Here is a 14,193-nt window from a genome sequence, read left to right as displayed (position 1 = left end):
CTGTGTGGCTGAAACCCAGATAAAAATCACAACAGACAATGAAAGGGACAAAATAAGATTTGCAATTTTGCTTTATCCATTCTTGATCATTTCGAGGCAATCAATATTTAAAAAGATAATCATAATGTTTCTACCTAGACTTGCACTGATTTTATTTCTTAATTCAATATATGCAGCCTATAGTGGGGACTTGATTAATGTACCCGCTGCTTTCTGGGCAGACACACAGAGTACAAAAGTCCCCATCTTATTCAGGCCTACGACATTCAATTTTAATTCATCAAATTTTGAAGCAGTTTACAAAAGAGACAGTGAGAGAAAGAAGGGGACCCAGAAAGGGTTAGCTTCCATCCAGAGACACTCATGAAAATCTCCTTACACTGACTCAGAGCTATATCAATAATATCGTTTATATTTATATTGTTTGCAAACCAGATTACATGTTATTTTACATAAAAATATTTTTTTTATCTGTGCAATTATTCCACAGATTCACACACTCCTTCCCTGAATTACACATGTATGGTGCCATGATACCCTCAACTATTCATATTGCTGCATAGAATCCTAAACCTGAGCTGCAGAAATAAATCTTATTCTACATTTAAGAGTGCATAAGTCTATGTGTCGTGCTCAAAATAAATAATAGCATTAAAGCAATATAAATAAATAAATACATAAATAAACATAAAACAATAAATACATGATACAAAAATAACAACGGAATAAACACATTGTAAAAAGAATCATAAAAAAGCTGATGTAGCTTGTATGTAGACTACAATGCAGATGTAAGGAAAGTGAAGTGATACAAGATAACCACAATGGCTGCATGTTTTTGTTCTGTACAGTGATAAGTATACAAGTCCTGTACACAATGATTGGAGCCTGCTTTGTGTCATGTTGCTTGAAAGGGAATGGGCCTACCTGAAATTTGACATTCTTCTGCTACAAAAGATAGGACAGAACACGCAAAATAGCTGAAATAGAAAACCTTTAGGCCCTTGCACTGAGATCACAGAAAGGTCATTTACTATTTACATTGAAGGGATGCCTTTTAATCAGCTTTGCCCAGGCTACAGTATAATAAACAGTCTAGTTAAAAGCAGCAAAATCAGAGTATGCTACTTTATGAATCTAAAGCAGTAGAATGGAGAATTGGCACAATCACATAGTATGCAGCATTGTATTATGGATATAGAAATATATCACCACAACACAAATACACTATGCACTATACTATATATACTATAAAACTGTTAGGCCACTATTAGATATGAAATTGGATCCAGTGCGCAGAATACAAGGCATCCAATCCCTATTGCATTAGTGCTAACATAATGCTACAATGTTGCATATGGACGTAAAATAAACAGTTGCCAGGATAAACTAAACCACACTCACTGTTTTATTGAACAAACAGACGGTCACGTTACAACTAGGACTGTTTACAGCATTTTTACATTGTTGCCTCGACCAACATAAAAGAAAATAAAAACAAATAAAAAAACACACAGTAACCACAACAAAGGGGATCTATCATCTATCGACTCCCAAACTTTCTTGTCAATAGCTTCACATTATGGCAATTTCTATTTTATGTGTTGTGATCCATAAATAAGCTCAGCACATCATAATGATAGTTTATAAAAAAAAAAAAAGAACAAAAATATCAGTTCCACCTCCAAGGTGATTGGCTTTGTTCTACCATTGTCAACACGTAGGAAAAGGGCAAAACTGTAACCCTGTATTATTTTATTTTAGGAAATCACTTAAAACAAAACATGTCCCTTCCAAATAAATAACGTGTCCAAAAAACAAACAGAAAACATAAAACAACACTGGACATAAAGCCTGATCCCATGCACTGTAACATGCATTTAAAGCCTTTTTGTAGATCCAAAAGAGCTCTCAATTTTTCCAACGCACAATGAAAAAAACGACAAGAACCAAAATATATATATATATATTATTAATAATAATAATAATATTATAATAATTATCATTAGATTCTATAAATATTGAGTCATTTGTGGGGGTTTATAACCTTGTAATATCCTCTCGCTGATCCTGAGTTGAGCTTTGCGTTATATCCTCGTTAGGAGCAGAACTGGAAGCAATGATGTTATTTGTAGCGTTGGAAGTGGCGCTGGATCTGACTTTTGTGTTAGGTAACCTGTGGTCTTTTTTCCATTTCATTCTCCTGTTCTGAAACCAGATCTTGATCTGCCTTTCCGATAGACATAAGGAGTGAGCTATCTCAATGCGTCTTCGCCTGGTCAGATATCTGTTATAATGAAATTCTTTCTCCAGTTCCAATACTTGCTGCCTGGTGTATGCAGTTCTGGATCTCTTGGGCTCCCCTCCAGTGTAATTGGGGTTCACTGAGAAAGAAAGCAAGGAAAGTCAGTAGAGGAAGCAGAGAAGGAAAGAATACAGAGGACAGGAAGGGGGAGACACAGATTGTCAGCGATATAGGACATAAGAAGGGGCATCTGCTAAAGCTTGGTATAAAAAACCTCCAGTCCTTTCTCTTCTATTAGGAAGAGGGTTCCCTTAGCTCCAATGTGGCTGAATTATTTATGCACTCCTTACAAAGCTATATAGGAGTTTTCCCTCTCTCTCTCTGAAACACACACACTCTACATAGAGAGCAGAATGAAGCACATGGCTGCAGCAGCCCAGACAGGCTTGGCTATAAAATTTATGGTGGGTGTAATTACCCATTCGTAGTCGTAAATCCAGTTCAATTGTGCTAACCCAAAGACTCTTTGAGCTGTAAAAAAAGGAAAAAGAAGAAGAGAGGTTAGGGGAGAAAAAAAAGTTTCCTACCAGTACTGACGTGTATTTTCTTCATCCAAGGGTACACTATGGGCTGTTTGCTGGCTGTGCTGGTAGGATGCTCAATATTAGGCTGGTTGCAGGCTGGGGGTGCAGGGGAAGGAGTGGTGGAGGTGGTAGTGTTGGCTAGAGATGGTGTTGGAAGCTCACAGAGCTGGGGTTTGCCTACAAGGTGGTGGTTGCTTTGAGCTTGTCCATGGACCCTTGTTTGTGTGGCAGCAGGGTTGCCTGGCCCCTGGATGCTGGCACAGCTGTACTGGCGCTCAGTGTAGCCTGTTCTTGGAGGGTACAGTTCCTGGTGGTGATGCTGGAATCCAGTGTCCCTGGACCGGCTATAATATTCCGGACTGTGATCTGGGATATAGTTATTTTGCGAATATTCCTCGCATGGAGGAAATTTCGGATCGATGTAGTTAGAGTCCATCAAATACGAACTCATGATCATTAATTTCTGGAGTGGAAAATAATTTTTCTCGCTTTGTCGTTTTTCTGCTCCATAAAGCCCTCCTACTAGCTGGCGACCCCGTAAAGTTACTTTCACCATGTGACTCTAGGAGCCAATCACAACCTCCATGCTGGTCCCCGGATAAGGAACCTAAAGCTTATTTAAAATGTCATTTTCCCTTTGCATGTTTGTTGTTGTGTTGTGGTCTCCTCTAGCGCTGCAGCCATTCACTCATTATGCCCTATGCACTGATTGTGAGTGTTTATCTGGATACTGCTAAGGGGATTTGTTGACTATTGCAAAAAGGAAGATATAGAAGTGGTTGATGGATACTAGAGGTGGGTGGAGAATCTACACCTCCTCCTTCTCCAGCAAACATCGAGACCTTCACATATACAACATACAATATTGCCTATCCTAAAAGATGTAATAAACCTTTACCTGTTCTCTGTACGTGGTGTATTCCTGCTTGGACCCTGGAGATTCCTATTCACAGTCAGTGCACCCTGCAAAGACAAGAGAGAGTTAATATCTGATCAGATATATGATTCATTCATGCTTATTCAATATTATATGATACTAACTCTTTCTGTTCTATATGCTGTTAACTGTTTCCATACTATATGTTTTAACTATTCATACTCATGTGTTTACATATAAATGTATGTTGCATTTAGGTAAAAAAACACATATCCCAATAAATACATATTGAGTCAGTATGAATACCATAAAGTCTCTATACTGTATTCAAGTAACTGTTTCACTATTATATACTGTTTAATATTCCTATATGATATACTATTAGCTATTCATATGCATACAATTACTCTGTTTATATAGTTATTTCCCACTATGTTGTAGATATTGAAGTATATACATGCAAACATACTGAATGTAGAATACATTTAACTCAAATGATGGCTCCCATACTTCATACTGTTAACTATTCATATACTATATGCTCTCTCGCATGTACATATCTGAAATGTTTATATACATTCTTTTGTTATAGATTCTGTAACAGGTAGAACTAAACTAATAGATATAGGAAGAATGTGAATACCATTCATGACTCTGTACTATATACTGTTCACAATTTGTATGCATTGTATATATTTCCTGTGTATATAGAATATTTCATACTACAGATACTGAAACAGTGGTTGTAATATTATGGCATATAGAATGACTTATCTGTCTTGTACTGTTTGCAGCTATGTCCAGAGGTGTCTCACTCCACAGGAACTAGAACGAGAAAGAAAGGGTTAAGTCTAAGCATTTTAGGCATTAGCAGAATACATTGTAGCAGTTGCATTCAGATAGAAGTCTATTTGGATAAATACTTGGAATTTTGCCTGCACGTGATCCACCAAACTTCCTAGAGTGTTCTTGCCTGCATCTCACATATAATCCCATAAGTAGGATGGATATTCCACTCAGTACCCATTGCAATAATAACAAGGCTGCAAGGGACCTGGTCTGTCAATGCAATAATAACAAGGCTGCACAGGACCTGGTCTGTCAATACAACCTCCAAGTAGAAAGGGTCCCATTGTAGTTTCTCCAAGAAAGCAAAAGTAGCTGTAGAGGGACTGTAGTTGTATTTGCTCGATGCATCTATTTCACACTTGCTACTTCCAGCAGATAATATAGTGCTTAAAAACCCTGGGAATTTATGTAAACATTTCCAAGCAAACAGCTATTACAATTAGGTATTTTATCAAGAGCTTAGATTAGGCATTAAACATGGGAGTGGAGATATGTGATTGCTCCCCTGTTCAGCTTGATAACAATTATAGCATAGAATCATAGCTTGTAGGGCAATGCAATATTTTACTTGATAACAATAAAAGTGACACATAAAGTTAGCTGTTTATGTTTTATTTATTAGACTAAATGTGCCAGCGGTGTTGCAGGCTTTAGGTTCGTTCTAACAGCTTTTATAGGGCAGTAAAAGGCAATAAATCAAGCAGGAGGATTGGACTGCTTGGGACTTGCTCTTTTGCGGTGGCTGTTCAGTCTTTATAGGAAATGTAATAATGTGTTATTTTATGATTATTTAATCTACACCTTTAATCCACTCCTCCCTCCTCTCCCAGTCCTTTCCACCAACCCAAAAGCAAAAGAGGGGAGACTAAAGTCAACATCTATATAACCACTTATACCAAGTGCTGCATTAAACACCAGGGATTTCAGGACAATTTATTCCAAAGACAAATAAAGCACCGAGTAGAGGCTTGTAGCATCACCCATATACCCCCCTAGAGACGAATCTGTGAGTGCAGTATTCACACAAATTCGATTCTACAGGGTGCATATAAGCGCCTTCTTACTGCTGCTATCAAGGGGTAGGGGGCTGGAAGGGTAAATGTCTGCAAATTAAAAGTTCCATTAAAAACCCACAATCGTTATAACGCTATCCAGATGTGAGTCAACCTGCTGTTATATGGAGCTCTATTTCCCAAGTACCCACTAGCTCCTGCTTACAGAAACTTAAATTGTGTCATGTGGAGGGGGATCAGAATCAACCCTGTGGATTACTGTGTTTGGGCCATGTTATCAAAGCTTTTGTTACATGCCAGATTTTTTTTGTGTGCAGGAGATGTAGACTCCACATTAATGCGCCTGCATTCATTATAAAGTGTAGCCATTTTATGCCTGCGCAGTCTATTGTGCACAACTGGGATAGACGTGTGCACTGTTCCCATCATCCATGTCCATACACTGTTCCCATTATCCATGTACAGAATATCACACACACTGGCAATATATGTGTCCTTTGAGGGGTCTTCCCAATATATACCTTGCATCAAATGGCGTGTGTGTTGTATTGTATTGTGTTTTTTTCCTATTTTGTAAGTCGTTAATACATTTTCTTGCTAGTATATCAAGTATATCTTAAGCTGAGGACAAAAAATAAATCTGCTGTATTCATATTCTAATCAGACCCTTTCACTACAAATATATATGTTTATGTAGACTCTTAGCTCAGTCACAGACTCTTTCCTATTGTAACAAATATGTCCAGCTCTTACCAAGCCATTCCTCTTTCTGCAAGCAGCTTTCATTAACTACAGAGCTAGCATGGCTGTGTGTAAGGTGCAGATCTGGGATCCACATCTTAATGCAGAAAGCATTAAAAACACACACACTGCTGGGCGTTGTATAGAGAGAAAGGGAAGAGGGCAGCTGTTTGCTCACAATGTAGCAGGCAGCAGCATTTACAAGAACATACTACAGATAGGCTTTACTAACCCAAAGAGAATGAGTTGTAAACTATTTATGACCAAGCTCTGAAGTTTCCCTATAAGCAGATGATCAGCTCTGGGGTCTCTGGTTTTTGTGCTACATAAAGAGGGTGGAAAATTCTCTGTCTGTGGAGGAACATTCTCTACACAAAGCGTCTTTTTTTGACAGTTCTGAAGAAAAATAACTGTCTATTGTCCCTAAGGGTTCATTGAAGGTGCTATTACCATACTGACCGTTTTGCTAACCTGCACCTCTTACAATTAGCAATCTGTGCATGCTAACAAAAATCAGATACTTTCCAGTAATTCTACTGAAAATCTTGCTAGTTTCCAATTTTATTTTTAATCTAATTTTATCATTTTAAAATTATATTTTATATTTTATTTTTTGCTATATGTGTAAGTTTTGTTTATTCGTGCTCACATTATATATGTATACTGACGACAGATTTCAGTTTGAATATTTGTATCTCATTTGCCTTGTTTAGATAAACACAATACAAAGGTCAGATTACTGCAGAAGCTCCATTCATTTTTCTTTTCAATTGTTTTAGATTTTTTTCTGGGGAAACAACAACTATTTATTCCCCCTTTTAGAAAAAAAAGAAGAAAAATTAAAAATGCATTTTGTGATGTAGAGAGAATGCAAAGATTATTGCCCTCCCATAGTGGAATTCAATTTTCTTTAAATCTCGTTTAAAGTGGGCTTTTTTTCCCTCAAAGTGCACGCATTTTAATACTGGTTAGACAGCGTGACCTGAATTTCACCTCTGTTGCTTGACTTCCACCAATAGGTCACTGCCACAGAATATTGATGGTACAACTCAGTTGAAATCTGTCTCCACACAAATGGCCTTTAGATCTCATAGCTAGTTCAATAACTAGTTATAATGTAGAAGGGAAAAATGGGAGCCAGAGGCAAAGTAATTTGATGTTTCATTTTTATGCTGAAGGGGAAAAAAAGTTGTTTTTATTTTTTACATTTTTTATATTTATTTATTTATTGTCTTTCTTAAAAATCCCCAGTTGAGCTTCATATGTAGATGCTATAAAGGATTTCTAGTGCAGATATATGTGCTGTTCTTTGGGTGTGCACAATGGGTGTAAGGTTCATGAACTCTGCAAGGCTTAATGCTGCGGATATTGAGGTGCAGCTACCCACTCGCTGTGACACTCTGGTCCTCTCAGGATGCCACTTATATATAGATTATATGATACACCCGAGGTATGTGCCTATGTCAGAACTAAGCCAGGAAGCAGCATTTTATATTGACATCTTGTAGCTAAAGATATAAATTATAGATATGTAGAAAGAGATGCATTTGTGTATGTTTAATGGACATATAATAATAGCAATATGCATGTATTTATATATACATTTGTGTTGATAGATAGATGGATAGATAGATAGATAGATAGATAGATAGATAGATAGATAGATAGATAGATAGATAGATAGATAGATATGAGATAGATAGATAGATAGATAGATAGATAGATAGATAGATAGATTCGGTAGATAGATAAAAAGATGATTTGTAAACATGATTATTCATTTATGTATTGCAAGCTTCATTTTGTATTGTTATTGTGTATCATTTGCAAATAAAGTCTGATTTCATGTAATAATATTTGCAGTCTAAACTTCTCACTATTTTTATCACCACGTTCAGTGTGCTTTGCAATTACTGCATCGGTTTGTCTTTAAGCCTATATATTGAGTATACACAAGAAATTATTACGTTTATTTATCTCTATTATGAATTGAATTACTATCTCCAGGATATTGAATCAAATCTTCTGACGACGCTGTTGTGAAAAAGAATCTTTACCCTTTACACTGCAGGTATTATTTTTATTAGGTAGAACCTATGGTTCTGTCTTGCCAGTAAAAAAAAACGGTTTATCTCAAGAACTACAAGTAGTTGAGCTTCTGATTTCACATACACAACATTATGATAGGTGCATAACAGTAGTCTGCATTATGTTCATGAAGTTTTAATGTGCAGATAGAGTTAATCTGAAAATATATAGGTTTATGTTTCATCTGGTAGTGGGGATTAATGCGTTCAAAAGTTTATTTGTACTACATAGGTTGATATAATGAATTCATGTGAAAGTTTAATATCCAAGATAATATACTGGTGAGTTTAATATAATGGATACTGTTGAAGGTCTAGTTTCATTGCACTGAAAGGGTTAATAAAACGAAGCTCAGCATGATTGCAGGCAAAAGTTTAAATCTTAGATACTGAAGAAGTTGATATTATGTTATGGACGCAGTTAAATTATTATTTCTAGGATAAAAGGGTTAATACACTAATAACATTGGAGGTACATTGAAAGGGTTAATGCAATTAATTTGTATAAAGGTTTATTATTTAATATAGCAAAATAGTTTAGTAAATGTAGTGATAAAGTGAAAGGGTAAAGATACTGAGAGCATGTGGGGGTCATTTCTAATGTACTGAGGAGGGAATAGAATGATTCAAGGAAAGGGTACTTTTGCATAGGGAGTGTGCTGAGGTGCAATATTCTGATTTTATATAAAAGGTCCATGACACTGCTGAATAAACAGCACGATGACCATATAAAATCAATACCCTCCTGGAGATTATATATACCCAACCATAGACAGAAAATAGGCATTTGAAACGTAGGTTGCAAACGAGCTGCTCATTCTTCGCTACTATTGACAAAGCAGGCAATTGAGAATCAACTTAGTGATGAAGTGATTGCTTATGCAGATATGAAGCTTAATCTGAGGGCAAGTAGAGGTCTCCTGTGCTGAGGACCAGTGCAAGGTGCTGCATGATCTTAGAAGGATCTCTGCTGCCCATCACCAGTAGTGGCTCCATTGAGAAATCCATATTTCGCTATCACTCCTTTGATCTTGAAGTGCCCAAGTGCCTGTGTGTGTGTTTCTAAACAGCACTTAAATACTTGAATCGAGTATAAACACTGTTTTATCAGTAGCTCAAGGGCGCTAAGAGGTGGGAGGACAAGATGAAATGTTTTTACATTTTGCAAACCCCTTTGCCCACCTTTTGCTCTTCTTTGAAGTATAAAATGGTGATTTTCAATATTTAGCAAAGAATGTGGCATCCTGTAAGTTACATTAGTCCCCCCGCCCCTATCTATGTTTCATTACATGTGGGGTGCCACACATATCAATATAATTGTGATTAAGATCTTCCTGACCTAAAAGCAAGAGGAATAAGTGATCTTTTTATAGACCAAAAATACAATGTTCTGACTGATAGGTGCTGCTCACCCTATAAAGGACACTTATTCTTATTATTTCCAGATGATTCTGATGAAATAAAATCATCTCTCAATCATTTTAGGTCAGAAGGTTGGGTCACTCGAGGATCACATAGGGACAAGGCATCACACAACAGGTTTTTGAAAACTTCTGTATTTTAGTAGGAGCCTGGAAGGATGGGGATTTATATCTACAATCGATGGATATCCACTGTTGGGTTGTACTGATTGACATTGTACGTCTCTGAAAATGAGTTGATAAGGAAAACTTAGAACATAAGATGGTTACTGGAGATTTTTTTAAAAAGTGTCTTGGAAGACGGTGGGAGATTTATAGGGGTAAAAAAAGAAAAATCTGTAACATCAAAAGATATCAGGAGAGATGAAAAGAGCTGAGGGGAGAATGTGGCTCATAGGAATTACAAAAAGGGGCTAGGAGATTAAAAGAAGACTTGTAAGGTTGAGTATGAAAAACCAAAATGATAAAAAAAACATCCATGAAGCAAATTGTTGCAGTTTTTTTCTTGTTCTTGACGTCGTGTTATACTTGGCTTTGTTGAATATGCTTTGAATCTTAACATTACACTGTAAAAGACATAAAGTACAAACGAAACAAAAGAGATGGACAAAATGGTAACCTTCATTATGTTGTTACTACAGTCAATATACTGGAGAATGTTGAAATTCTTAGAAAAACGTAACTGGCTTTACTACACCTCGCTTTATAATTATTGTGTATGTCTTTATGCTTGCAATATTGTGTTACCTTACTTTGTATACATTGCCATAACTACATTGTAATTGTGATATATCTTGTTATTGAATGTTTCATTTAAATAAATGTCCAGGCTGTTAATAGTGTTAAAGCTGCTGTAGTGTGTTTATGTATATGAGGATGTGTTTGCATGTGTATGTCTGCATATACATCGATATACAAGTACATCTGTATCTGTATCTGTGTACTGATATCTTTCTATTTCTCTATTAACTATCTATCTATATCTTATTTTTGTTTTACACTTATTTGCAGGCAAATAAATTGATGTATGCTGATGTAAATATATATGTACTCTTGTATTTCTGTGTGTTGTGCTTTTATGTGTCTTTCACAATGTATGCTGAGTAATAAGGTGAACAAGCTCCCATTTAGAAGGTCATTTTATATCCCATTTGACTCAGCCCTGGTATAAGGTGGGGAGGGGGTTCTCCCTTAAGTGGCATTTATGCTTGGTGTTATTATAGCACACAGCCATCAATAAGATGTTAGTGGGCTTCAATTCTAACGACAGATCGTCTGGTTCTGTGCTCACGTTCATAATTTATGCAAAGATTGAGTGATAGGCACCTATTCCTGATTTATATGTTGTCAGTTTTTATTTTCTTCTGCTAGAGGGCTGAAATTAGCTTTCAGTCAGAAAAAATATACATACACATATACTGTAATTGCCAAAACATCCTGACCCAGATGGGAGCCCTCACTGGATGAAAGGGGCATTCTCCATGTATGCAGTACATGCAGATCTAAGCCCTGTATATGTATGTAGAAATGTATGTTACCAATGTGTAACACATGTACACCTAGGTAAAAGTATACATTTATGGAGCAACACGTGTACACATCTATGGGTCATGCATGTTTGTATGTATGTATGTGCCATAGTACACCTGAGAGCCATATAAAAGTATACATACATGTAGGTTTTACTAGTGTCCATCATGCATTATCTTATATGTACTGTATATATCTATATAGGTTACAAGTATGCACCACATAAAGACTTGGATATGTATGTGCTAATGTATGTGACAAACGTTCAACGGACTTAAATGTTGTGCTTGTATGTTTAAAGGTATGAAGCAACACATATAGATGCAAAGTGCCATGTATATCTACGAGCAACACGTGTATAAATTACTTATATATGACACATGTAGATTGCCAGTGTGCAGCACATATAGACGGAATGGATATACAAGGTGTGTGTTTAATATATTGGCTACAAGTGAATGATGTTTTATGTTGCCATAAATATACAGGCAGCACAGCTGCCCTACATTTCAGCACAGATACACTCAGCTATTTTAAGCCACTGGTGACTCTGAATTGTCCCTAGAAATGACAATTCCCCATATGCTGGCATAATGTGCATTTTGTGAATGGATTGTTTGTGCTGGAAAGTAAGTAAGATAGGTCAGGAGACATAGAGTATTGATGTTGGCTTGCTGTAACCTGGACTCTGTATGTCATATATTTACCAACTATAAGCAGATAATGAGGCCAGTGTCACAATAAAGGTACCACATGAACAACTTGGGCTGGTTATTATGCAGCTGAAGACAGACAGGACATGAAAGAAATGGCTCATTCTACGATGAAAGAAGCAGACGTGGGAGACAGAAAACTCCCAAGCAGCTCAGCCCCGTCCTTTCACACCTTGTGCACTGTTTGTTCTCAGGCTTTTGTCTCATTCTCACCTTTTCTGCCTTTTATTGACTGTCTGTTGCTTTGTTGCTACCACTTGTTTCATAGATTTTCCTCTTTAATTTCTTTTTTTTTTCTTATCCTTCTTCACTGGGTATTTTTTCTACACACTTGTGTGTGTCATTGTGTCTGTGCATATTAGGGTGTAGTCTGGAAACTGAAGTCTTCCTTAATAATTTATTTTAATTCTATTATTACTGTTATTAAGATGGTGATGACTGATACCGTCTCCGTTTATTAAACCTATGGGAAAGATAAGTGTTCTAGTATTTGTTGTGCACTGTCATGTACTACTAGCTTATTTTGTATGTTGTACTACTAGCTTATTTGCAATAGATTTATGTTCTTCTTGTATTTGTTTAGATGTCCAGGTCACACTCCTGTGTATTTGCAGGAAGCAGCAGTCGTGTTTTAACACATGTATGGCTCCTCTTTTGTTTTTCATTCTTGTTTTTGAGGCACCTCTGGGAATTGTGTAACAGCTCAATGGCAAATCAGTGCAATTTTCAGAGTAAAGAGACACATCCCTACTTCCTGTGATTAGAGCTGCCCGGGCAGAACACCTACCAGCGTTTATGGCCCCTTCTATATCCTCCCAACTGGAAAATCTGCTTGCAATAAAACGCTGCCATCTCTGCTTTAACACTGCAGCTGCCGGATGGATTTAAAATGGCCTTACTAGAAATCATTATTGTCCTTTCATCTGACTCTCTGTGATCACATAGTCTTACCTAGTGTTGTGAGCAGTAACCTTGTGCATAGGAACCTGCAGAGGAAAGGGATACACATGTAACAGTAGTGTAATACATGTTTGTACAGGTGATTATAATGTTGCTTTGTAGGTGATGGCTATTGCTTAGAATATGAGAATTATAGATGATACTATGTACATGAGAGGAGAGAAAATGCATATGGTTGAGATGGTACTTAAAGGGTTATGTGCCAACCTAAAACTATTTATCCACAATTCTACAGCATTACTCACTTACATTGCAGCTCTGAGCCTTGCTAAAATGAATTGCATTGATAGAATTTACAAATGGAAATTCTCCATTAGAAAAGGAATAGCTGATTAAAATTGATTTTGTTTAACTTAATATAACCGTGTTATCCCCTTAAGGTTTCAATGACCTCTCCTGTTGCCAAGCAGCTCTATCACTTTTATCCTCACATCATTTCCTTATCTGGATTCCTCTTGTCATATTTCTATATAGACTCAGATATGATCATAAAATGTTTTACTTGTGTTTAGAATGAAATGACCTCTTTTAATATACAATAAAGATGCTACCAATTGCAACTTGTGTTGATAGCTTTCAATCCTGAAGGTGTTGATCCTCTGTGTAACAGAGCATCCTTAGTGTTGGTACCTGATTGTTGCTAGGAAGTGCTAAAAGAAGGATTATTGGATTATCATCCTGTATAGTATAAAGGGACCCCAAATAAGTCCAATACGAACTTGACATAAAACTGATACATTGTTTCATCCCATATAAACGAATGGGATCCAGCAAAATACTTTTGTAATGTGATATAACTTGCATATGATACACAAACTATCCGTTAAATGGTCCTCTCGTTCAATTTACAATAAAGTAGTAAAATGTAAGGTATCATAAATTCATAATGCTAATAGACAAAGAATAATCAGATAGATCGATAGATAGATAATATATTGTATCCCCAAAATATTACAATTGAGGATAAATATTATTATATCATTAATTTAACCAACCTCACAAACGAAACAAAAGCTACAGAAAGACAGATCCTAGGAAAAATAATACATAGAAGCAAAATGTCCTTGACATCGTGGAAGTGCAGGAGAGTAGAACAAATCTAACTCATTGCTATTGTGACTCAGAAACATGGAGGAGAGTATTCACTATAGTGAATGGGTGTGTAGGAAAGGT

The 14,193-nt window shown here is 36.4% G+C and overlaps 1 protein-coding gene across 16 annotated transcripts in view; it reads right to left on the bottom strand.

Moving 5' to 3' along the window:
- Positions 1–1,385: 1,385 nt before the first annotated feature.
- Positions 1,386–14,193, bottom strand: part of HOXC4 (homeobox C4) — a 113,023-nt gene continuing 100,215 nt past the window's right edge. For 8 of the 16 annotated variants that reach the window (XR_010787276.1, XR_010787269.1, XR_010787275.1 and 5 more), the window contains 3 exons: positions 13,012–13,046; positions 3,728–4,531; positions 2,249–2,384 (listed from right to left, as the gene is read on the bottom strand). Coding sequence is in view for 1 of the 16 variants with exons in the window: in XM_066584276.1 (XP_066440373.1) it covers positions 2,041–2,384; positions 2,833–3,385 (897 nt within the window). In the remaining 15 variants the exon portion in view is untranslated. Of the gene's footprint in view, positions 2,385–2,719; positions 2,777–2,832; positions 3,436–3,727; positions 4,532–13,011; positions 13,047–14,193 lie in introns of those variants that run through there. The other 8 variants (XR_010787280.1, XR_010787279.1, XR_010787268.1 and 5 more) reach the window with 3 other exon arrangements.

This window comes from Eleutherodactylus coqui, chromosome 1 (genome assembly GCF_035609145.1).
Source record: "Eleutherodactylus coqui strain aEleCoq1 chromosome 1, aEleCoq1.hap1, whole genome shotgun sequence".
NCBI lineage: Eukaryota > Metazoa > Chordata > Amphibia > Anura > Eleutherodactylidae > Eleutherodactylus > Eleutherodactylus coqui.
The sequence above is the reverse complement of the archived record's forward strand: the minus strand, read 5'-3'. Positions and strand labels throughout refer to the sequence as shown.